The sequence below is a fragment of the Aplidium turbinatum genome, chromosome 18 (assembly GCF_918807975.1).
Source record: "Aplidium turbinatum chromosome 18, kaAplTurb1.1, whole genome shotgun sequence".
In the NCBI taxonomy this organism is placed as follows: Eukaryota; Metazoa; Chordata; class Ascidiacea; order Aplousobranchia; family Polyclinidae; genus Aplidium; species Aplidium turbinatum.
The window spans coordinates 4,671,650-4,697,917 of NC_137489.1; the positions used below are offsets into that span (position 1 = coordinate 4,671,650).

Sequence of the window (26,268 nt, forward strand, 5' to 3'; positions counted from 1 at the left end):
TAAGTATCATATAGGTAGAAACAAATTTAAGAGAAAGGTGACATGAAAAATTTATTATAAAACTACTGTTTGTTACAACTTTCCATACGCACTCTCAACTATCGTTCGCTTGATATAAAAACTTCTTTTCCAAGTAAAAACATGATAAAAGATGTATATAATAATAGATGTATTTAACTGTCACCACATATACACTGCAAGTTTCTTCTCACGACCAACTCTCATTTTGTTGGACAAATATACGGTACCTATCATGAATAAATTGTTATAAATAATAATCCATCAAATCGCTGCGTTTATTGTGGCATCAGCAATCAGCATGCTTTCAGAGTTAAAGTACCCAAGAGGCAAACTACTAAATGAATGAACTACTAGGTGAATAGCAAAAAACAACGTCACATCTTACCATTCAGATTCTCTGGACTAAAATTTCCTTGCATTTCGCACTATATTTTGTGGATAATAATACAATAGACTATTATGTTTTCATAAATACAATTTATAAAACAAAAGCTTTTCAACACAATTGGGAACAACAGGGTAAGAGTAATTAGAATGCAACCACAGCTCCAACTAGACCCTTGACCCCATATTGTTGAAAGAACCTGAGCTATTGCAGCAAGCTCAGTTTGACCATAGTGCAATCAAGAAGTAGCACGTAAAAACGATACCCAAATAGAACTTAAAAGTCGAAAAAGGAGTTACAGAAAAGCAGCTGCTACCGTTAATACTAAACCAGATTTATTTCGTAATTCAAACAAAGCCACGATTGTGGTGTGCAAGTGATGGCCGGCTGTGGAAGGCTTCGGTTGTGCTCGCACGACCGGAAGAACAGGTAATAATTTACAAAGATAAAGACGGGAACAACTCTTTCAGTACGTGTCCTGTCCACCCTTATGTGCATATAGCCAGCACAACTGCAGTGCATTACCTACATGGTCGCGGATGATAATGGAACTTGATCAGATTCCTCTGGGTTCGATTGCATTGATTTAAATATTTGTGATCCTATATACTTTGTAGCTGCGCTTCCGATTTGACCTCGGCTTTTAAATTTACACCGAAGGTACCCAAACAAGTTGGCGCCGTTCAACATGAGAGCTATCACTACAATTGCCAACCAGTGAATGTTTAGTCCAAACAGCGTCGAAAACAGCATCAAGAACCAAACACAAGGGCTTAGGATAAGACCAAGCCAAAATATCCTGAAAAGCAAAAACAAAAATTAACAACTTTCGGTTCGGATTCTTGGCCACACTACAACGAATAGCTTAAAGTAAAACGCTAAATTATTTCAAGAGTTCGATGAAATTTAAGTGTTTTACCTGCACTTTTTACATTTAAAATAGCAATACAAAGTGGTGGTTAGAACTCTATGGAGTCACTTGGCTGTATGGACTTTTTTAACACTTGAAAGCAATCATTGTACCGCAGCCAGCGTTGCAATGCAAATTGCGAGCATGGCATGCGGTGTATCAGTCATCTTTAACAGGGGCTCCATGAGAGTTCTGCGTTATTTTAAGGAATTGATTTATTGTTTCAGTATACAGTGTTAATGCATCAATCTAAACTTTTAGATCACGTGCCGTATTCACACTCCACCGAATGGCCCGTTTCGGTGAGTCCGATCCCTTAACGGGGGATTTTTTCAATTTTTTTTTTTTTTAATTATCGGGTACCGTGGCCTAATTATCATTGCCGTTTTAGGGTTAGGGGTTAGAGGTTAGGAACTCACCGAATAGTAGCAGACCCCACACCCCAAGTAGGCCAGTTAGTTAAACAAAAGGTTGAGGAGTCAAAAGCCGAAAAAGAAACATTGATTTGATGGTCGTTTATTGAATTCTTAGTGTTTAATGGGGGTTTTGTGATAAACGCGAAAGTAAATCGGGGGGTTCGCGATTACAAAATGGTTAAAGAGTGCTGCGCTATAATAACCTCGCTCATATTGTCGTGATGGGGCGACCGCAAAAATGTTTACTTACAGTGACTCAGATTTAAGTACAGGTCTTTTCTTCAGCTGGGACGGAGATCTTGACTCGAATTCCCAGGAACTTTCTCCATCTTCATTGATCTTGTTCCACCATCTTAGCCCAACTAATAATCGACCGGTAACGTTCTTCACCGTCCAAAAGTCAGCCGATAGTAGAAGCAATATGATTATGAAGCTGAGTATAAAACCAGTGTTCATGATGCCACAAAATAAATAAACAACCAATGCCGCAGCCCGAAATACCAGGTGAAAGAAGCAGGCTACTGGGTGGATCACATTCTTTGTTGTTTTAGGAGCATGCTCAGAACCAAAATCTAACAATGTATCCTCAGTTTGCATCGTGCTAGTAATTACTCCTAGAATGTGGCAACGTCTGAAAACAAAATAAAATAATCGAATTGAACCGATATTCCCACGAAACTGCCACAGACGCAATAAACAAATCCTAAGACAAGATCACGATAGAAGAAACTGTGGATGGATAACACGATTTTATGAGCAATACCCACAGAAACCGTTTCATACCTTAATTGCTTTGTACTAGTTTTCAATTGGATCTCATGATCCGAGCGTTTAAAAACGCTCAAACACTGTACAGACTAAGTCAGAAAAATCAGTTTTGGGACTGTTTTTCATTATGAAGTAAACGTAATTAGCAAAGCTCATGTAACTTGTATTATCAAAAAAGCACACGGAGCGAAAGAGCATCCAACATACATTGGCTACAATTCCATGTAAAGGGGGTGTGACAAAAATACAGTACAACAAGAACAATTTTTACATCGAGCTTGCCAAGGGGCTCTCACTTAAAGTTAGATTCTTGCAAAGCGTCATTGCAATAATACGGGTCTCCTACTATTCGGCTAGTCTGATTCGGCTGCAGTCTTTTTCGGCTGGTTCGTTGGATTTATTTAGGATTTTGTTGGATTATGGTTGGATTTTCAAAAATTTGCCGAATAGGGAACTAGCCGAGAAAGATTGTACCCGAATAGGGAACTAGCCGAATCGGACCAGCCGACTCGGACTAGCCGAAACGGGCCATTCCGCAATAATACACTGTACAGCGTAGCTTTGCAAAAAATGAAAATAAACCTAACAATTGAAGTTCAACTAAAAGAAAAAACATTTTGCACAAAAGCCGTCCAAATTTAACCGACTAGAAAAGTGAGCGAGTGCGCCTTTCTAGCTAATTGATAAAGCAACTAGCATGCGAACGTTGATAAATAACAATAGCATGTCAGTTTAAAAATAGATGCGGTCAAGTAAGCGTTACGAAAGCAAAGTAAGAAACTTTGATAAGCTTGATAGTGCCACATTGAATAAAACAAACCATGATTTGTAATGCCGGCAACAACTGGTAGGTACATCAGCATCTTGTCGAGTTTAAAATTTATCACAATCCAAGAGAATAAATTTGGGCTGAACTCATAAAATCTTTTTTCGGTTAACATATAAAACACTAACAGCCGAAACGTAAGTTTTCATTTTGATAATTCACATCTCAACTAATAATTAAATAAGTTTTAAAACGATTCAACACAGCAGCATCACGCCAATCATAGATTAATGTCAACATACAACGATGCAAAAAAAGAAGGAATGAAATCATAAAATTAATTCACAATTTGAAACCTTACTTTGAATGAAACAAGCTTTCTTGAAACGAACTATATACCTTGCAATCAAAACCGATTTGGATAACTTTCATAGCACTGCACACGTCTACATAACACAAATCAATGCATTCGCTAAGAGACGGTATTTGAACAGGCTTGAAAATTTAAAGCAAACAGCTATGGGAGGCTGCACTCTGAAACAACTCACAAATTGACACTTTACTATGCGGGTGGCTGCAAATTTATTTAGGCAATGCAACTTAGATACCATACCATAAACACAAGCAAACTGGTTTTATTCAAAACAGTTATGTACAGTATTTAGCCATCAAGCAAGTTCTTTTTTGGATCAAAAAAGGTTAAAATAAAAAGAACATAATTGTTGGCTAGAATAGCGCTATGGCTTACAACAATCATCCAAATCATATCACAAAACCTAAAAAAGTGAGTGAAACCTTTACTCGTAAAATAAAGAGAGATGAAAAATAAACTCACCGGTACTTCAAAATTATTGTGCAGTAAACACCAGGTATTGGCTACCGCAAAAGTTCTCACAGTTACTGGCTTTTTTACTGAAGCCAAAAACTTAATCAGTTTAATCCTAACTGGTTATTCATATTTGCCATCCTCTCGCTTCAACACTATACCTTGATGTAAGCGATACAGATCTTGGGCATTGGCAAGTTCATCAGTGATGTCAGTGGACATTAAGCTAATGTCTTTGATAATTTTCCACTTAAATGGTTGGCGGCTTGAGACGGCTTGAATACCAGCACGACGCTTTTCTAACAGAGCTATGAGTTTTCTTCTGGCATTTTTCTGAAACTGATGAACAACAGATTGGCTCCAGCTGGCGATTTCTTCACCATTACCAACTGAGATATTAATTGTCATTCGCAGACTGTTGATGTCAACAATGTCTTCCACATTGAATTCTGTGTCAAACGCAACTTCAATGTCATGATCAGGAAGTACCGAAAAGCAGATACCACTTTTAGAAACTAAAGAGCCAAGCCCACAAATAGCACCAGTGTATGTCGTGTGGTCAGCGTCCACACGAAACTCAACAACAGGTGAAAATAAAATACAGAGCAGTGGACATAGACCCTTGATGTTTGGCATCAGCGTGGTATTGCGTGCAAGCATCGTGCTCCCGTTTTGATTAATACCAACCTCTGAAGCCACCATCATAACTGATCTGTCAGGATCGGTGATGTTGTGATTAATTGAAATAGAGTTGATGCTTCCTTGGTCAACATTCACATTTCGTAGCCGACCAATGTTAATCACGGACCTAAAACTTTCTTCAAATGTTGTCCTGGGCCCAAATACGGAAACAGATCGGGACTGGGACATAGGAATAGCTTGCCCGCGCATTGAGGCGTCGACTTTTGTCCATTGTTCTGAGTGCCATCGAGCAAAAACTAGCTCATTGCTTATGCCTTCTTTTTCAGCTGTCTCCCAGCTGGCATGAGATAGCTGTGATATCTTGCTTTCTTCCATCGGTTCACAGAAGTGTTGTGCAGTAAGAGCTTCATTGATCAAGTTGTTGTCTCTTGTGAATAGGTCAACACAAACCACATCAGAAACAACAGAAAAAACTTTAACTTTGACATGATAGTGTGATCCCTGTAACAGCATGTTCAAGTACCTTTCACCTTCTTTGAAAGACCGACTTTCCACTCTCTGAACTCCTCGAAGACGAAGTTGAATTGCTTGAAAAGGAATGTCTTTAATTGATGGAGGAAGTTGTCTCAAATCTTTAAAAGTCAAGTTGGAAACTTCATTGCCATAGTCGACAAACCGCACAGTGACAGTCGGGCGGAGTTTGTTGATCATCGCCCTGTAATAAGACACGCTTTCACCATCATCAAAAGGAGCCATAACAAGCATTCCAACTTCCAAGCTTTCTTCCGGAATTCGAATGCTAAGCTCATTCTGAAAGGCCAGGGTAAGTCTTCTCAAATATCCAACGTTCTCTGGGAGTAATTTATTTCCACAAAGACGTGTTGTTGATGATACCCATGTGATTTTCATAGGAAACCACATTTTTCCGCCTGGTTTTGGTATTTCCGTTTTGCAAGTGTTTTCCACAACTGGATCATACAAAAACGGTGGAAAGCGAAGAATGTTATTTGAATCTTGTTCTTTCTCTGCAAAAGATTGCCTCAGTTCTGGTTTGCGATTTACTTTACGCATTTTGCAGGCCAAATACACAGCCGGTAACACATTTCCGGTGTCTAGTTCACTTTTATCATCAAATTCAACAAATGCCTTAGCGCCATCATAGTAAACAGCTTTGGCTCGGCCGCATGGCTTTGTAACATGAACTAATGCATCTTTGAAGAGAGGTCCTTTTCCACTTGGTAAACCTGTAAACATCACAGTTTTTGATGGATTTAACAATGACATTTGCTTGACACATGCAGCTTCTTCTGAACAAGTTTGTTCAAAATAATTTGGGTAGAATGCTCCCGCCATAGTGATTTTAAGAATGAGTTCACATTGTTTTGGATCATCCATACTCCAGTGATCAGCATCATCCGACCGAATGTTAAAATGGCGAAGACGTTGCCGTAGCTCATCAATCTGAAATTTAACTTCATGGATTCTTCGGACCTGAATGTAGTTTTTTCTACCCCATTCTTTTTCATCTGCCTTTCTTCGAAACTTGTTTGTTTCTTGACATTTGAACCAAGCTTTGTATGCATTAAGCATTGCAATCGGATCAGAAAACGTCCCTTCGGCCCAAAAAAGTTTTTTACTATATGATTCTAAACCTTTGTTGTACGGGGAAGCAAAAAACGAAGGCTTGGACAAGGCAGCGGCGATGATCAAACAGTTAGTAAAACATCCAAAAACAAAACCAAGCATCACCAACTTTCCCAAACGCATATCGATGGGCAACGCAGCCAACACTCTGCCAACAAATGTCAAATCTCCGTCTAATCGCCTCTGCTTGTTGCTAATCTTTAAAGCTCCAATTTCTTTCAGTAACAAAATAGTTCGTTCAATGTTGTGCAAGTCTGGTGGTGAAAGTGCAAGAGACAAAATAGACCTTGGGTCTCCAAGATCAAGAAGTTTCACTTTTAAGATAGCACTTTCCAAGGAGCATCGCTGCAGTTCAGGAGCTGCATAAGCATCAAGTTCATTCATCCAAAATGACTTTGTAACTAAGCGATATGCTTTTCCACTGGATACTCTTCCTGCTCTCCCGGAGCGTTGTTTGGAGCTTGCTTGTGATGTCCACTGAAGTCGTAAACTCTGATAATTGGTGTCCAAATCACATACCATTGCTTTGGTCAAACAAAAATCAACAACATACTTAATGTCTGGAACGGTGATAGAGCTCTCAGCAATATTAGTTGAAAGGATCACCTTTCGATAACCAGGTTTTGGTTTCGAAAAAACCATACCTTGTTCTTCAAGAGTAATACTAGAATGAAGTGGGATGATTTGTAGCTTTTTGTTGACTTTTTCATATTTCAAAATCTCTTCCATTTCTCGAATCTCAAAAATACCAGGTAAGAATACCAAAACAGAACCACGAAAAGGCTCGACTGATGTATTTGAATTTGAGCCTAAATCCTGATCATTAAACTCCTTCATCTCCATGTAATCAAAGTGTATTATAAGTCGTGCTGCAATTGCATATGCTTGTTCAGAAATTTCAGGGCGAAAAAATTCAAAATCAGGTCTTTCTCCTAAACCTTCAATTTTTTCAATATAATTCTCTTCCACAGCAAACATTTGTCCATCTACCTGAATAGTAGGAGCTCCCTGAAGCATTCCACAAACGGGTGTCCCAAAATACTCTGCAAACTTAGTGGTATCAATAGTGGCGGACATCAATATCACTTTCACTTTTTTAGAATTTAACCAAAGAAGTTTGCGAACCAATAGCATGGCAAAGTCAGTATCTTGATCTCTTTCATGGACTTCATCAAGAATTACGTGGGTGTATTCATTCATGTTTTTAGTTTGAATGAGATGTCGCAACAAAACACCTGTGGTTACATATGTTATTCTTGTGTCTTGGGATGTCTTTTTGTCTAAACCAACTTGATAACCAACAACATGGCCAATGTTCCATTTTCTTTCTTGACACAGCCTGGTGGCAATGCTTGTGGCAGCTATTTTACGAGGCTGCGTTACAACGATGTTGCAATGTTTTTTGGTCCTGGCATATTCATCAAGAATATATTGTGGGACTTGAGTGGTTTTTCCACTGCCTGTGGAACCTTGAATTATTGTTACGATGTTTGCAGCTACAGTTCGAAGTATTTCCTCGCGGCAATGATAAATTGGCAAAGTCTTATCATAGTTATGATCAAAATTATAATGATCATAAACACATGGCTTTGTCTCCAATACAGACAAAGCATTCATATCTTGCATTAAACTTGGTGAAATACTCTCAAGTTCAACATTTTGCATGTCCCCGCTAATCATTGAGCCATAAGGATCTTCCAGAACACACTCCTCCTCTTCTTCTAGATCATCCAGCAAATCATAAGTTTCTTTTAAAGTGGTTTTAACAAAGCGATCATCTTTTGGTGCAGATGCAGGTTCAAAGCATCGTCCTTGGTATACCCCAGTAGGTAATTGTCTTTGTTGGGCGGGTTTGCTGTCACTACCAGAAAAAAAATCATTTATATCTTGTACACTTAAATCAGGCATTAAACGATTGTAGTGAGCCATTTCAAAGTTCTGTTTTGAATAAACTACTCTCAGATTATATGGGAAACATAATTCATTTGATAAATTCTGAGGGTATAAAAAAAGTTTGGAACTGGTGAACTAGTCTCCATCCTGGTAAAAATAACATGATGTTATAGCATTTACCGGTATGATTAGGAGTACTTGTACATCAGCTTCAAAAGTTTTTATTTTAAACTTTTATCATACTCAAGACCCATGAAACTTTTTCGCAAGACAATATCATAGTAATTCACAATTGACAAAAACTATCACAAACAAAAGTAGGTAAAATCTTCTGGTGCAATTCAAAGGACTGGACCAGTCGGTAAACACCAAAACATGATCATAAAATCGAGAAGGAAGAAAAGCATAAACTGTAAGAGAAAAAAGTGTGGGTTTCGAAAAAATAACCATTACATAATTAACAAGGAAGAGAAGTGGTGGATGTGAAGCAGCGGTAACAACAAGGGCAAGATTGGGCTGGGCAAAGTTCAGGGAATGTGGGGAAATGTTGTATGGCAGAAAATTTTCACTAATTTAATTTTCACATTTTAAGATTGTGCAATTTTAAGATTGCCCTTTGGCATATCGGGTTTAATCAGGTCATGGAAAAAGGTAAGGAAGTGTAATGAAGAGCAGCCTTTGCCTAGGATGCAGATATAATTCAGATATATGTAGAAACTTATTTAAAGATGTATATATATTATACAGGCTAGTGTGGGGGTGTTCAGAGTCGGAGGCAAATTTACAAATGTCTGATTATTGTAAGCTGGTGTATATTTGTTAGCAAGAGAGGTAGGCGAGTGGTTTAGCCTTTTCAAATTTGGCGTGGAAGACCTGGCTTCACATCTATGGTTGTTTAAGCCTGATAGAGTTTTAGCCACGCAGAGCGAATCAAGATATTTGAAGACTTCGACAATGTTGTTTTCGTGTTTCTTCTGCTGTGTTGTTGATTTTAATTTGTTTCATAAATTTGGTATGTCGACTGTTGCGTTGTGTAATGGCATTGATGAATAAAGTCATCACTGCTATTGTGTTCCCAATTCTTTAAAATGTTTGGATTGATATTTTTTCACTAAATAAATAAGAATTAGGAAAATTGCAAATTCCGTGGTAATTCATATCAATGTCCTATAGACCAACATCGTTTTCTGGATCCATTACGTCAAGGTTTGTTGGTTTTTTTTAGATGACACTATCTGAAAATAATCAGTAGGTATGCAGGAGCTAACCATGTCAAACCTTTAGTAAATTTATTCCAAAATAAACGTGTTATTGAAAGATTTGTAGAATTGTAGTATCCACAAATTTCCCCAACTGCGCAATTACACATTAGGGATTTTTCTCTAAACCGGGAAATCCTTGCTCTCAATCACGATTCTTATTGGTATGTTTAAAGTTGTTGGAGTTTTCAGCTGAAATTAATTTTTTGTAAAGTAGACGCAAGTATCTAGAAGTGATTACCATCAAAAAATATATATATTCATAATTAAAGAGTGGGTGAAGAAAAATATTTTGCGGTTACTGGTTAAGGAAATCAATATATCTATGCTGCTATCAGTTTCAGTTCGTTATCTTGCCTTATGATGAATAACACTGGTCGACAAAAAAAGAATTTTTTTTTGCTACATGAACTTTGAAGACTGATTTAGAGTAATTTTGGGGTGCTGAATCCAAAGCTGACCTCAGATTTATCCTATCACGTCAGGTTTGTGAAATATAATAACAACAAATTGCTACTTTCGTCAAAAGTGGAAGATTTGGCGTTGCGTTTACCACCAACATATGCAGTGCTGTAACGAAAGGTTAGTGTTAGACAGGCCAAAACAGCCTAAATATGGTTACTGAACAAGCATTGCCATAGGCTTGCTTAAATCTTTGTGGTTTCATGCAAAACATTGACGGGGGGAGGGGGTCAGTTACACTTATAGCCTCCCTTTTAGCTTGTTATTACTGCCTTGCTAATAACGTTGCTTAGAAAACAAATTGGTATCAAAATTATAATTGGTAGGTGTATTTCAGCTACTTATGCACCACATGACCTGGATTTCTGGATCTTGCACAATGTGTATGTGCAATAAACGCAACGTCAAATCTTCCACTTTTGACAAAAGTAACAATATGCTGTTATCATATCTCACAAACCTGACGTGATAGCATAAATCTGAGGTCATATTCGGATTCAGCACCCCAAAATTACTCTAATCAGTTTTCAAAGTTCACAGAGCAAAAATCGTGTAGACCAGTGAATGCTGTTGATAAAATCACTAAATCAGCCAGAAATGCAATAGGATTACTGCCACTAGAAACTTAGAAAGCATCACCTTATCATGGGTGCAACCTAATTCATACCCTGAAAAGATCGGGAGAAAAAATTAAAAAAAGCCGAAGTCACTGACCGCAGTTTCCGCAAACATTTTTCCCCTGAAAAGATCGAGAGAAAAATAGCACAAAGCTGAAGTCGCTGATCGCAGTTAAGATCGAGAGAAAAAAATAGAACAAAGCCGAAGTTGGTGATCGGAGTTTCTGCAAACATTTTAATGATGATCCTAAGAGTTTTAAAATATATATGTAAATAATTTTTTGGCAGTGGCTATTTGACCGGCGCCGGTCTTTGACTTTGAAACACTATTTAACCGGTCATGACGTCACTATATAGGTACTTTTTTTCTTTTTCAAAGCAAAAGACGAGAAGCGCCTATATATATAAGTTCTAAATTCAACAACTTTATTCAACTCGATCCGTGGCGCATATGCTATTTCTCCGGTTGCTATTCCAGAGGGAATGAGTTCGATACTACCCTGAAGCGTTCCTTTTTTTTTTAATTTTTTTTTTAACTAAATTTTGACCCAAAGCGCATTTTTTAGTCAATTTTTAATTTGAGTTGCCTACAGCCCTATATTTTATGACTTTTCAAATGTGAATAATAAAGTTAGAGGTTTTTTAATTTGCTGGAATTTGAGATTTTCTCTGGGTACGGTAATTTTTCGTTCGTCATTCGTTCGTCAATTGAGCTATCGGGGCTCAATTGGTTAACCTGTCTTTTTGAGGTGAAAATCACTTGCAAAATGCGAACATCTCGACCTATACTCGAGTATATAATATACGGTATTCGATAAAAGACTATAAAGACTCTCGATAAAAAACAGAAAACACTTCGCCGTTGTTAATGCTTTGAAAATAAGTAATTAACAAAACGAGCGAAACAAAGTTACGGTAATAAAACTGATAACGGGTTTCCACTCTGCTTGAGATCATGATTTTTTGCGCTTTATTTCGATAACTTTCACTGTCTTGATCGTTGTTATTCACTTGTACCAAAAGGAAATTAATAGGCTTGTTTTCCAAATGTTCCCATTATGAGCTAACAATATCAATTTTTTACGACTAGGCGTAGACATACTGCATGTGTAAAACTAATCGTTTCAAGCAGAGGTTCTAATAAATTCGGTTTGCGACCTGGATGTTAATATAAACAAGACAGTAAGCTTAATCAAAGACTATTTTAATTGAGTAAAATAGCGTTATAGTTATGACGTCATCACCTTTCTCGCCCCCCCCCAAAGTTTTTTGAAAATCGGCGCCTATGGGATGGATGCCCCCTGGCTTCAATTTTTATGTGGAATGGGTGGGCAGGGGGCAATGGTGCCTTTTTAAGGTCATGTAAGCTATACTGCACATTTTGCAATATATATAACAATTTCTGCTATTCGCTTTTAGCCTAATTATAATATAATCTTTCATTTTGGCTCAACATAATATTGTTTGGACTTCAGGAAGTGTAAGGTTAATATTGCTTATAACATCACTTTTGTAAATATAAAATTGTGCAAGCGAAGTCAAAACTTTCCTATTTAGGCATTAAAAATAACTTGAGTTACCTGATTCTTTCGAATTGATGAATTATTGTAAACGAAAACCATGTGCATATGGGCATAACGTTGTTTTACATTGTTTCATTGTTAAATGAGTGTTACTTGCTTGTGAATGTACTTTTTGTGCCAAATCTGTAGCGTCATGGATTACTTGGCATCTACAATAGTTAAAAAACGACTTACTGGTGCAACTATAACGTATTTCAACATCACAAAGAAAGGACTTTTTTCTAGTTGAGAGTTTAAAGCACAACATTGCCTTATTTGTTGATTCAGCATGAATGTAGCTCAGCTATACAGCCTTCAATTTTACGCTTCATTACCTCAACCGACGAGTTGCTATAGCAATTTCTTTTTTGCACGAAAAAACAGAGGCTTAATACGGTCTTATATAAGTTGCAAAACAAGCCGAGATTCTGCATCACAAAAAAGCTTCTTGTATAAGCCTGGCCTATATAACTCTGACTTAAGCAAAAGCCTGACTTATTTTGAGACGCAAATCTGAATTCCGCCCTTAAGATCATCACCGGTCAATACAAAAACCGAATTAAGATCGTAGCCCCTCCATTACAAATAATCACGAGCTGCCACACTAGAATGATTTATTCACATCTAACTATCAAATTCAATGATTAACTCAAGGGGAAAATTTTAAAATGTTTGTGGAAACTTCAATCAGCGACTTCGGCTTTGTTCTATTTGTTTTCTTTATCTTTTCAGGGGACGAAGTGTTTAGGGGACGGTATAGGTTGCATTCTGGTAATTGGTAGGTAGCCTGCGTCGGTTTACCTGTTCCAGACTTGGACAACTAGATAATTCTAGATACGGTACATACTCGATAAATTGGAGCAAAATGTCGGTAATTCTAATCTAATTCGGTAAAAACTTGTTTGCTCTAATTATAATATTGTTCGGTTCTTATCCAATCTCCAGTTTTACTAAAAATTTTAGTTTGTCCAAGAGTATTTTTTGGCAAATGGAAGGATACTGCACTCTTATCAATGTTACATATACAAAAAAATTCAATAAAACGATCAAGATATTCTATTTGAATAAGAGCATCAAATAGTTGATAAATGAAAAAGTAATTTGTGCTGATATTGATCCAATTTGACCTGTTGAAAAGAGCAACTATGCTGGACAAAGCAAAAGAAAAATGTCCTACATGTACTAAAGCAGTGGCTAACAAAGCAGTTGCATGTGACTTATGTGAATATTGGTACCATGCAAGGTGTGTAAACATGCCAGAGGGCACCCTAACTATGCTGGCCAATGGTGATGACAAGGATGGTGCAAAATGCGGATCCCTTCTTTGGATCTGTCCCGGCTGCAGTCGTGGAGCTAAGAAGGGGTCCACGTCTATTAGGCGCTGACAGTTAGGCGCTGGTCTAATAGGCGCGCACACTGTGGCGTCTGGATATTTAGGTGCGGAGCACTGTGGCGCCCGGTCATTTAGGTGCTATTCCTAGTAAAGTCTGCAAATTGTATCAGCTTGGCAGGTAGGGGCGTAGGGCAATGCTTTTCACACAAAATATTATATTGAACAGAAAAATATGTTGTTTTGTTAATGCGTGTGCGTTGTTGGTCATGGCTTCAGTGAGTGAAGTTGCTTAAACCGGCAATGCTTTTTCACACAAAATGTTAAATACTTAAATTGAACAGAAAAATATGTCATGGCTTCCGTGAGTGAAGCTGCTTAAACCGCCAATGCTATTTCACACAAAATATTATATTAAACAGAAAAATATATGGGTGAAGCTGCTTGAACCGGCAATGATTTTCACACAAAATATTATATTATTACCGTAGCCAAAAAAGGACAGGAAAAGACTATGGATCTGCCATGATTTACGATGTAGGGATACTTCCGTAGGATTACTTCCAATAATGTTCGGAAGCTTGAATAATTTATTGATAAAGCTTTCACCAACGCAAACCTGGACTAACAACAAATAAAACAATAATAAATCAATAAAACAACAATATATTTTTCTGTTCAATATAACATTTTATGTGAAAAGCATTGCCGGTTTAAGCAGCTTCACTCACGGAAGCCATGATATAATTTTCTGGCAAGCTGCCAAGCTGGTACAATCTACAGACTTTACTAGGAATAGCACCTAAATGACCGGGCGCCACAGTGCTCCGCACCTAAATATCCAGACGCCACAGTGTGCGCGCCTATTAGACCAGCGCCTAATTGTCAGCGCCTAAAAGACTTGCTCCCCTAAGAAGCTCATGGTGCATCTGTCCAAAATGCAAGAACAAAGCAACAACCCACACTAAATCGAGTCCCAGCTACAGAAGCTAACCGAGGTAGTTACCGACTTATCCAGTAAGGTGGCCTCTTTAGAGCAGTGATCAACACCCAACATGGCCGAACCTCAACAACAAAAAACATGGGCAGAGAGAGTTGCTAACGGGGTTACTGGTGGTCTAGACAAAGTTGTCCGAAACTCAGTGAAGTCAGTGCTACAGTGTGAAAAAACAAAGTCTGAACTTATCATATCACGCATGGAGGAGTCCTCTTCCAAAACTGATCAACAGCTAATCAAAGAAATTGGAAAGAAGATTGGTGTGCAAGTGGAACCACTAAATGTCCAAAGGCTAAGCCAAAAACCCAGTGACTCAACCTCAACTCGACTTGTAAAGGTGAGCTTTCCCACTGAGCTTGATGCAAGAAACTTCAGAATGAAGCTTACTCAGCACAAGAGGGGCACTAATTTCCAACACATTAAAGTACGTCTGAACATGGATCTAGAGTCTCGGCAAATTTACAACAAGAAATGTGAGAGTGTTTTCAGTATGAACAAGGCCGCCATGGAAAGTGGCGTCAGCAGTCAGCTACAGCCTAAGGGACAATGGTAAAATATGGAAGTATGTAAAGCAAACTGATGGCAGCAGGAAGAGGGACAACACTTGGAACGAGTCTAACAAGGAGGCAAAAAACGACGAGTAAAAGTAAGGACCAACCCTTACTTCCTTATAATCAATGCGAGAAGTTTACCTAACAAAATTCACATGCTGCAACTATATGCTGCTCAATATACACCCATGTTTATTGGCATAACAGAAATATGGGTGAACAAAGATATATCAGATGCCTTTTTTCAACTAAGTGGGTACAACATGTTCAGAAATGACAGTCTGAGAAATCGTGCTGGGGGGGGGGAGTTCTGTTGTATGTAGACAAACAGATCGAATGTACACTTGTTGAAAACCTAACTTGTGATGTGTATGAAAAAACTATATTATATGGTGTAAAGCCAACTTTCCATCAGATGTAACAGTGCTGATCGGCGTTGTCTACCGCCCTCCAAATAATTCCGCATTGGACAACGAACATCTCAATGAGCTTCTGTGCAAAGCCTGCCAGGAAAAGTCAACTTTTCGACTTATTGCTGGTGATTTCAATTTTCCTTCAATTGACTAGGCTAACATCATTGCTTGGCTTGTAACAGAGATTGACTGGGCTAACCTCTGTTACAAGCCAAGCAATGATGATTTTGTGGAGGTAATTCTGGACAATAATTTAGTGCAGTGTGTATTATTAAGCCCAACAAGAGAAGAAACAACTTTGGATTTGCTGTTCACCTCAAATCCAGAGCTTATTACCAACGTCGATATTTTGGAACCCTTAGCTAACTCGGACCATAACATGGTCTTAGCAGAAGTTGCGCTGTTAAGCATCCGCAGCAATAAAAGCTCTAGATTGCGTCAGAATTTTAGGAGGGCAGACTGGGTTCTGTTTCAAGATCTTGTGAATGCTGCTAACTGGGAAAATGTTTTTTCCACCGTAGAGGTTAATTCAATCTGGGAAAATTTTGTATCTACCTTGGATTGTATCTTGGAAGTTACAGTCCCATCAACAACACAAATAACTATGACACTAAGAGAATGCAAAATATTACGGCAAAGAACCTTAAATCAGAAGTTCGGTATGCCATCAAAAACTTTGAATGCAGACTAGTTGAAAGTACTGATGCCAAACCGTTCTGGCACTATGTGTGTTCCAAGCAAAAATCAAACGTTTCCATTGGTCCTTTGGTCAAGAACAGCGATGGTGATTTAACAAACAATGCAACTGAGTGTGCACAAGCCTTGAGTAACTTTTACTCCACTGTCTTTACCTATGAGGATACCAACCACATACCTTTTGCTCCACCAAAAACCAAAGAAGAACTAGTCAGTGTCACTTTCACGACTGAGCTAGTATCGAGGAACCTGACCAAGACAAAAAATTTTGCCTCAACTGGGCCTGATGGTATTCCATACATTGCACTTAAAGCTGGTGGTTTTACTCTTTTATAATGTCAGTTGTGTCGACTTTTTCAGCTTTGTCTCGCTTATGGTGACACTCCAGCACAGTGGAAGGTTGCCCATGTAACCCCAATCTTTAAAAAGGGAAACCGAAGAACTCCTGCAAACTATCGTCCAGCGAGCCTCACAAGCTGTGTCTGTAAGCTAATGGAGTCATGCCTAAGAGAAGTCATCTGGCACTTCTGGGATGAGCGTGACCTTATTAAATCATCCCAATTTGGATTTATCCCACAATCCTCATGCACAACCCAACTTCTTGAATTTCTGGAGAATATCACATCTATTGTTGATAAAGGTCAATGCGTTGATGTTGTGTATTTAGACTTTTCCAAAGCCTTCAATTCGGTTCCACATGAAAGGCTAATGAGGAAACTGCCGGCTTTGGGTATAAAAGGCAATGTTTATTCGTGGATACGTTCCTTCCTTTCTGGTAAGAGTGAAGTTGTTGTGGTGGACGGAGAGAAAAGTGATCCGAAACCCATTATATCAGGGGTCTGCTACTATTCGGTGAGTCCGATTCGGTGAGTCTGATTCGGTGAGTTCCTAACATCTAACCCCTAACCCTAACTCTTAACCCCTAACCCTAAAACGGCAATGATAATTACGCCACGGTACCCGATAATTAAAAAAAAAATTGAAAAAATCCCCCGTTAAGGGATCGAACTCACCGAATCGGACTCACCGAATCGGGCCATTCCGTTATATCAGGTGTGCCTCGGGGAAGTTACATTGGGCCTCTGCTGTTTATTGCCTATGTCAATGACGCTGATGACTACATTAGTCACAGCACCTTGTTGAAATAGGTTACGCGGATGACATGAAAATCTACACAGAATTGAGCAGGGATGATCCCGATCTTGCTTCATCCCTGCTACAAACGGACTTGAAATCGTTAATGGACTGGTCTGAATCCTGGCAACTACAGTTGGTTCGACTCTCGGGGTGTGCGCTTGAGCAACGCACGTTAAGGACTGCTCTCCATTCAGCGGCATCTAATGAATGGAATAGTTTCCCGGCAACAAGACTTCAACAATCGTAAACTTCACTCTGTCAATCTCGGTGACCGGGCCTGCGTCAGTGATTCAAAGCCTCTACAAGTATGCGAAGCTGCCAGGATTAAGCTCTTCAAGAAGCTTTCCCAGTCCGAGGATAAAGATTCAATCAATCAATCAAGTTTAATGTTGACAAGTGCTCCACTCTGCACTTTGGTCATTGCAACTTAGAGCATCAATATGTTCTAGGTGACATGCCAATTGCCCCTAAAAAGAGTGAAAAAGACTTGGGCGTCAAGATAACGACTGATCTTAAAATATCCACTCATGTCTCGTATGCAGTTAAAAAGGCAAAGATGGTCCTGGGTGTTTTAAAACGGACACTGGTCAGCAGGGACAAGCATGTCTTTTTAAGCCAAACATCTAGACCGCGTCGCCGCCACTGCCCAAGGGTGGTAAAAGGCAGAGCCCCTCGACCCTTGGAGTGGCGAAGAAGGTTCAAACGAAGAAGAAGAAGAAGAAGAACAGTTGATCAGACCCCACTTGGAATTTGCAGTAGCGGCTTGGAATCCCCAATTTCCCATTCTGTTCGGGACATTGATTTGCTGGAGAGGGTGCAACAACAAGCAACAAAATGCATTTATCGACTGAAAAACCTAACTTTTGAACAAAGATTGTTTGAACTAGACCTTTTCTCATTGGAAAACGGAGATTAATTTTTGATTTGACAGAAGTTTTTAAATGAGTGTTTCCGACAATTTTGTTCACCAAATCAAACGTCATATAAAAACCGTTATGGTCTACTTAACCTAGCTGGCATCTTACGTCATGGAAATTGCTAGAAAATGTCCAAATATTGCACCATCGGTCGTAAGACCTGATAAAATATTGCATCACTACCTTTGAACACCGGTTTGAATTGCGTGACAATGTCTTTCACTATTGCGTCACAGTACTGCGTAGTACTGCGTACGTGCATTTGAGATATTGCTATCTATTCTGGTCATTCGTAAAATTGTTTGTTGGAAGTCAGTCGCAAGTTTAACTGTTTGCTTGGTGCTTGCTAGCTGGACAAATTTTCCGTCTTTTATCTAAGTAATCTGTTCTGTAGTGACAAGTTTTAGTGGTGTACGGCGTTGCATCCAATTTCGACAGCCAGGTGGCTAATTTTACAGAAATACAAATTTGAATAGACGTTTCGAAGGAGTGTTTCTTTTTCGGTCATTACATACAGACGAACGGATCCGGGAACTTTATGTTACAATTTTCCCACGAAGAGATTATGGTTTACCGCTGTGACCAATGTTTCGGTATCACCATCTTCCAAATATTTCCTTTTTAACTCTAATTCAACCAGAGCTCATAATTTTAAATTGCATAAACAGTTTGCTCAGCTAAACTGCCGTAAATTTTTCTTTGCCAATAGAGTAGTCGACACTTGGAATAATTTACCATATGCTGTAGTCCAGGGGTGTGCAACCTTTATTACAGGAGGGCCAGATATAAATATCTGGGTGAAGCCGCGGGCCGCACGTTTATTTAACATATGCTTTCTAGTAGTTGCAGGCAAAAAAATTAGTTTTTTGTTATTCATGTTATTCTTACGGCATTATTAAGGGACCTTATCTCCTTGCAGAAATACTAAGTTACAACCCATAAATTTCTGAAGAAAACTGCTATTCAAATTTATTGTCACACCATCTTTAAACGAGTCCAGTGAGAGATTTGCAGCTGGCTTCTTTTCCCGACAACTTTTTCCAAATTTACTTTAATGGAAGTGCTCGCAATTCGAAGTCCATTTTCCAAGTGTTCCTCTGTCAGAACCGATCTACAGGAAGATTTTATGACGCCCATTTTAGAAAAAAATTGTTCGCACAAATACGTTGAGCCAAAAAGAGCCATTTTTGAAGCCATGAATTTTTTCAAATGTGGAAAGTCATCTTGGTTGGGATGTTTTCGGTAAAAATTGCCAAGATTCATTTTTAAATACTTTGCTTTCAGTTTCGTTTTCTCTTGAAGATCAATCAGTTCAAGTTGGATATCAGCTGGTGCTTTGTCATTGTCCGTGTTGAATGGCAAAGAGAATATATTATATCAAACAAAATGTCCATGAGATTAAAGTCCTTGAAACGAGCCAAAAATTCATACAATAGTTTTTCAAGATGTTCTGCAAATTCAGTTTTCTCTTCAGGATGCATTCCATAGTCTCTCAAAGTTGGAAAGTGGAAAAGATATCCTGTCTGCATGTGGGGTTTCCTAAGTCGTAATTTGTTCATAAAGCCTTTTATGTGACCATGCATTTCATTTGCATACTGATTTTTTCTCTGCAGGCTTGTATTGCGATCATTCAGGTGCCTAGTAATATCAACCAAGAAAGCTAGATCGCATATTCAACTTTTGTCTTTCATTTCAGCTAATGGGTGCCCTTTAAGTTTCAAAAAATTCACGACTTCTTTACGCAGTTCGTAAAGTCGTCGCAACATGCAACCATTGCTTAACCAACGCAGCTTGGAAAAGTACAGTAGATCTTTTATGTGTCGTGTTGAGACCATCGAGAAACTCTTAAAACTGACGATGGTAGAGCCCTCGTGCTCGAATAAAATTACTGCCGTAATAACCAGCCTCAAGGCGTGCTTGAACTTCAAGGATTTTGCTGGTGAATAATACAATGAAAAATTACTATGCCATCATCGATATTTCTCTCCCTCAAGGCAGACTTTAAGAGACCTATAAATCCAATGCCAGTTCCGGAGATGGATCAAGCACCATCAGTTGCGATTCCGCATAAGCTGGCAAAGTCCAGTTCGAAATTGTCAAAAACATAAATTACTTCAGTGAAGATGTCAGCACCAGTTGTTGTGCCCTTCATTGACTGTAGTGACAGAAGCTCTTCCGTTTCGTTTAAGTCTTTGTCCACTCGTTTTACAACTATGGCCAATCTGTGCTGTGTCCTTCTGGTCCGTACTTTCATCAATCGCAAAACTCCATGAAACAAAGTTCTTCACCTTATCCCTGAGAGTGTCACTAATATCACAAGCAAGATCATCGATACGCCTCGCTATCATCCACCGTGACAGACTTATTTTCTCGAGCTTCACTCTTCATTTTAGGGCACATTTCTTCTGCGACATCGATAAGACACTGCTTTACAATATTACCATCAGAATACGGTTTTATAGTTCAGCTATTCTCTGTGCAATTCTGTGCCTCAGGTCTACTGACGTTCCAAATAATTAAATACAATCGGATTAGCCGTGGCCGGTGAGAGATTTCTAAAATGGTTAACAGAAGGTGCGAAATGTACAATATTCCACTCTACAATGAATTGTTCGCACGTACCAGACTAAACTAAATTATGAACACGTTTCACGGCCACACACAATTCAAAATTGGCACATCGTCGCGGGCCGCACAATTTTTCTTTGTGGGCCGCATTTGGCCCGCGGGCCGCACGTTGCACACTCCTGCTGTAGTCAATAGTATGTCTATTGCAATATTTAAGCGACATGTCGAAAACTATTTATGATTGTGTCTTATCTTTTCTGTTCCTTGTGATTTTTGTTTTCTCTTCAAAAATTTCTGATTTTTATTTATTTATGTTTTCTTATCAATTGTTATTTACGAGTATGTTAATGTTTTTCTCTGTAGTACCATGTGTACTGGACCAGAGTAGCCTACAATATAATAATAAAAAAGATCAAAGTGTCATCCCATTCCTTGAGAGTAGCAAAGTCAAGAAAAATTCGATTGATTCGTCAATTCACTGACGTTAGTCACGTTACAATGTATAATATGAATTATATGATGTAAGTGGTTTTGGCGCTGTGGTGGTGGAATGACACTTTGATCCCAAGTTGCCACATTTTTATCCAAACAAAAAAAGATACGGTATGTGACAACTGCGTCCAACTAATTCTAATCTAGTTTAAATTCTACTTTAATTTGTGAAAAATTGGGTAGCTCTAATTCTAATCCTAGTCTAATTTGTAAAAGCTTAAATGACTCTAATTCGGTAATCTAATTTCGAAAGACGAAAAAAATTCTAGTTGTTCAAGTCTGACCTGTTCGGCTAACGTTGACGAAAAAATAATGTCTTTACGTCAAACATTGGAATCGACTATTATTCTAGAGCGGGTGTAGTGTGACAATGTGGTGCTGCAATCAGTTCAGTTTGTTTTTATTTTTGACCAACACAACGAAAAAACAATATATGAGAAACATAGCAGAGGTCCAGAAAAAGGTAGAAGTGGAAAAACGCGGACGTTATAACGTGCATGGTACCAAAGCAGGACAATCAGTTTAAAATATGGCACGGTCGCAACACCTCAATTAATGTAGCCTACAGTTCAGTTAATTTTTAATTCTGATCAACACAAGTAGGCTACACAACGAAAGACAATTCTGCAGAGCAATTCCCAAAAACAGCTAAACTCAACTTTCGATAGTCCTAAATGTTAAAACGAAATGTGAATTGGTGATGCTTCTTGTTACATCACCTTAATTACAAAATCGATTGATCAATTATTTTACTTTCAGACTCTAAAAACTTTGTTTTCCTTGTGCTCACTCAATTGTGCATTTGGGTTTTGCTTTTCTGTTTGTTGTGGTATCTAGATGGCTATGGGGCTATTCTATTCATGTTTTGTATAACTGTACCATGTTTTATATAACTGTACCATGGCCGAAAACGTTTGTAGCTTATAGTTTATGTTCAATTTTAATCCATTATGTTAAATGCCGTGTGGTTGCTTGGTTGTATACCGTATGTCTGTGGCTGAAGAAAGTAACCTCTTTACCAAAATTGTACCATGCTATTTTCGCAACAGGCAAAATAAAAATTTTCTTCTCTCTCTAGGAGTGTTTATTTAGAAAGTTTGAGAGTTTTGTTGAGTCAATCCATTAAAATTATTAATGTAATTCAATGTTTCTTTGATGTAAATGGGCTAGAAACAATGGGTTACATGGTAACACACAAATTCATGGATGAAAGCAATGTAAAATCTCTGCTTTTTTTATTTGCAACTAGTTTCTTGTTGCACTATAGGCCTATAGCCTACATTTTGAGTGTCCCATAGCCTACCTCTCCCTTAGGTAAGGCACTAGACTACCCAGCAAACATTGTGGCCTACCTCGGCCCAACGTAGTGTGACAGTTGGTAAAATAGGGCTTCTCTGTTGGCACTACGTTGTGGTTGAAGTTAACCCACCGTATCTTGAACCATTCGTCGCAGTTGGGCCAATTTATTTCAAAATCTTTGGGCCAACGATGCCCCAACTTTACTGCCAACGTAGTTCATCGTTGGCATCTACGCTTATTATATTGAGTAAATTTAAGTCAATGGTGAGACACTTTAGTGCGGTATTTAAAACTTTAAAATAAACATTAAAAGATCAAATATTTTTGTTGACATGTTGTAAAGATGTGGGCAAAAGGTGAAACTTTATAAAAAATAGGTTTGGTAGCATTGTTTGTAAATTATTTTAGTTAAGGGCTAAAGAAAAAACTATTTTTGTCCCAGGTCTCTAATCTCCCCTAGGCTAAAGCATGAGTGGAATTTAAAGTCACATAGGCCAGTGGCGTAGCCAAGGGGGGGGGGGTGGGGGTTACAACCCCCCTTTGGCACGCGTGTGACGTCACGATATTGAAAATGATGCTTTCAGTCTCTTTATGCTTGAGAACGGATGCTTTCAGCTAAAAAAATTGCCTAATTTTAAACAAAATTGCATTAAAAGAGCGAGTTTTGCCAATACCAAACATTCAAACATCTCAACCAGGAATTAGCAACAAGAAAACATAGAGACTTTAGCTTTATTTTCGGAAAATGTCAAAGATAACATGATCTTATCCTTTTGCTATGCCACCGGACAGCACCATTTTACAGGAATATTCGTACCCACATTTTTGTTGAAAATGCTCTCAGAATGCACCAAATTCAAAGTCATTTTTCAAAATTTTCTGGGGGAGGCCCCACAGACCCCCGCCGATGGGTCGTCAAAACTGCCCCCATTCAAAATTCCTGGCTACGCTACTGACATAGGCTATGTCGGAGTAGTGAAAAATTCCAGAAAACCTGGCTCTGTTGCCCAGAGCTTTGGTTCATACCTAGCTGCTCGCCTAAGCTTTCGCGTATGCTTTCGCACAATGCATTTTGATGAGGAATAACTTGAATAAGATGAAATGCTATTGTTATTTGGCCCAGAGCAATAGGTAGCTTACAAATAGTTCTTGCATTAAATTCACTATCACTTGTCCATTTATTGATGAATTTTAACTCCCTAATTTTAACCCTTAGAAGGTTGAACTCCTGAAGTCTTGTTCAGTTTGGGGGAGGGCTGTCGATTCTTCTTATACTTTAGGAGTGATATCTCTGTTATTATCTCTGTTAAGGCACGGTTTCAAAATTTGGGATTCACTTTGTAAAATTATTCACGCTGAGCATATCCGAAAATTAAAACTATGTGAATTTTAGAACTGCTCATATACGTTGAAATGTTGAGGTGATTTATGACTTTTGGATTGTTTTGCGATTGTGTGATCGAGTTTACACATTATTTTTTGGTAGAGTAATGATTGAAGAACATGCATTGCAATACTGTGATTAAATTTTTTTACATAATTTTACATACCACTAATTCCCTTTACGCTGTGAAACAGTTAGGATTAATTAAATGGGCCAAATTAATTACTTTCATCCAGCTGGTGGGAAAATTTTGAACAATAGAATATGAAATATTTCAGAGGATGTGTTGAGAAATTAAGGATATCTAGAGAAGGGGATATGAAGGCTTTTATTAATTCTGACAATAGAAGGGCTTCTATTTATCTTAAATAATCTCTGTTTACGGTAAAATGACAATTGGCACATAGGGGAAGGGAAGGTAATTAGATACGGAAGGTAATTTGATACACCCCCCCTACAGAAATGTACAAAAAGTATTGGTCAAAAATATTGTCATTAGGTGGAAGATCTGTGAAAATAATGCCTACAAAAATTGCACCATGCAGCTAACTCGTGGTTTTATGGCATAAAATTGTGAAAGTGTGTTTTTTGAGTATTTTCGTAAAAATTTTAACTCATGATTATTTTCGTCTGGAAAATTAAAGAAAAGTTCCTGAAAGATGAAACCAAACTCATTTGACAGTTCATTGATAAGGCTTCAAGGGCATGTCACGTTTTTTTCTGCAATGTGCATCCAAGCATACAAAAATCAATACTTTATAACTTTTTTTGAAAAAGGTAAATTGATACATGTGGAGAAGGTAAATTGATACAGTATATTAAATTCTTTTTTGTGACTGTAATAAATGTTGACATAGATCTACTTGATTTAAATAAGTTAGTCCTATTCTTTATTAACAAGACCTGCTACTTTGGGAAACAACTATTATATAGGCTTTCGTAGGCCTACACGCTATCTGCTGTCAAAAAATGAGAAAAGTGCAAAGCACCCCCCTTGAATAAGAACTCCAGCCAATGATCCTTCCCATGACCATCCCGCTGCAGAAGATTCAACGCACACATGGGCTTCAACAGTCATCTTTGCACCCAAGCACGCCAACTACATATTAAATTTTCATTTATTGCTTTGCTGTCACAGGGGATTTCTGTATTAGTTTTACTGTATCAAATTACCTGCCGGGTGTATCAATTTACCTTCCGTGGAAGGTAATTTGATACATTTGAGTGACGTTTTTAAAATTTCAATTAAAAAAAAGTAACAAAAATAAAAAAGTGAAAATGTTTTTAAAAAGTGTGTAAGGGATCAGACTTTCATTTCAGCTTAAAATCAATAGTTTGTGTCAGATAATTTTCAGTTAACAGGCAAAAATGTTAAAAGTCTATCAAATAATTTAATAAACTTTGTTATGACAACCTGCATTGCACTATTACAACCAGGTAGGCCTATGGATATTCTATGAATGCTCATAATCACTTGTTAATTCAACTACTCGTATACTTGCTTTACAACTAGCCAAATCAAAAGATTTTGTCAAAAAAACGGCTAACTGGTAACCTTTCAAATGTCTTTTCAATCAAGCATTCTTTAAATATGTTCTACATAACACTTGCTAACTGTCTTGTGTAGCTGAGTGTACCAGCTGCACTACAAAACTTTCTGCAATTTTGAAAAGAACCGCACGTTTAACGCGGTACTAACTACCGCCCTTCTAGTGTCATGAGAATCAGCAATCGCTTTGAGCCTTCGTATCCCCTTCTTTAGATAGCCTATCCCTGAGAGAAATGCCTTATAGGCTACCGGTATCCATAGGCGTAGCCAGGGGGGGGGCGAACGGGGCCATGGCCCCCCCCAAATTTTCAAAGTTTGGATTCCGAAGTTGAACCCTTTGTTGAAAATATAATATAATTTGCATAAATTTATATTGTTTTCCAAGATATCTGGCTATTAACACCCCCCAGGACTTGTTTTAGACACACAAAAAGACACCAATAAATTTTGCAAATCGTAAATCGCGCAAAGTTTACGCGATTTACGCTTCTTTTAACTAATCTGAGGAAGCAATTTCAGAATCGCTTACTCTGTAGGGTTTTTGTGTAGCTGAGTTTTTTGTGTTCTCTAATTTTAGCCGCAGTTTTTGCCCGTTTGTGTGTAGATAAGAGCTACCTTTAATAAGTTAATAGCTGTTTATCTGCTAATAAGTTTCATACAAATATTACCCTGAAAGTGTTTCCAGAAAGCGTTATAATCCATTATTTAAGTGTAATTTTGCAAAAATTTTCCGGGGGAGCATGCCCCCGGACCCCCCTAGAATA

General features: G+C 38.2%; 2 protein-coding genes across 2 annotated transcripts; both read right to left on the reverse strand.

Annotated features, from left to right (window-relative positions):
* Nucleotides 1-32: 32 nt before the first annotated feature.
* Nucleotides 33-4,178, reverse strand: LOC145787666 (Golgi apparatus membrane protein TVP23 homolog B-like). The gene is made up of 2 exons (XM_082599459.1): nt 1,983-4,178; nt 33-1,205 (listed from the first exon to the last, which is right to left on the reverse strand). The coding sequence occupies exons 1-2, from the start codon at nt 2,327-2,329 to the stop codon at nt 932-934; spliced, it is 621 nt and encodes a 206-aa protein (XP_082455585.1). The 5' UTR covers nt 2,330-4,178; the 3' UTR covers nt 33-931.
* LOC145787664 (ATP-dependent RNA helicase TDRD9-like) lies at nt 2,363-8,063 on the reverse strand. Its single transcript, XM_082599457.1, has 2 exons — nt 5,581-8,063; nt 2,363-5,544 (listed from the first exon to the last, which is right to left on the reverse strand). The coding sequence occupies exons 1-2, from the start codon at nt 8,056-8,058 to the stop codon at nt 4,216-4,218; spliced, it is 3,807 nt and encodes a 1,268-aa protein (XP_082455583.1). The 5' UTR covers nt 8,059-8,063; the 3' UTR covers nt 2,363-4,215.
* Nucleotides 8,064-26,268: the final 18,205 nt, after the last annotated feature.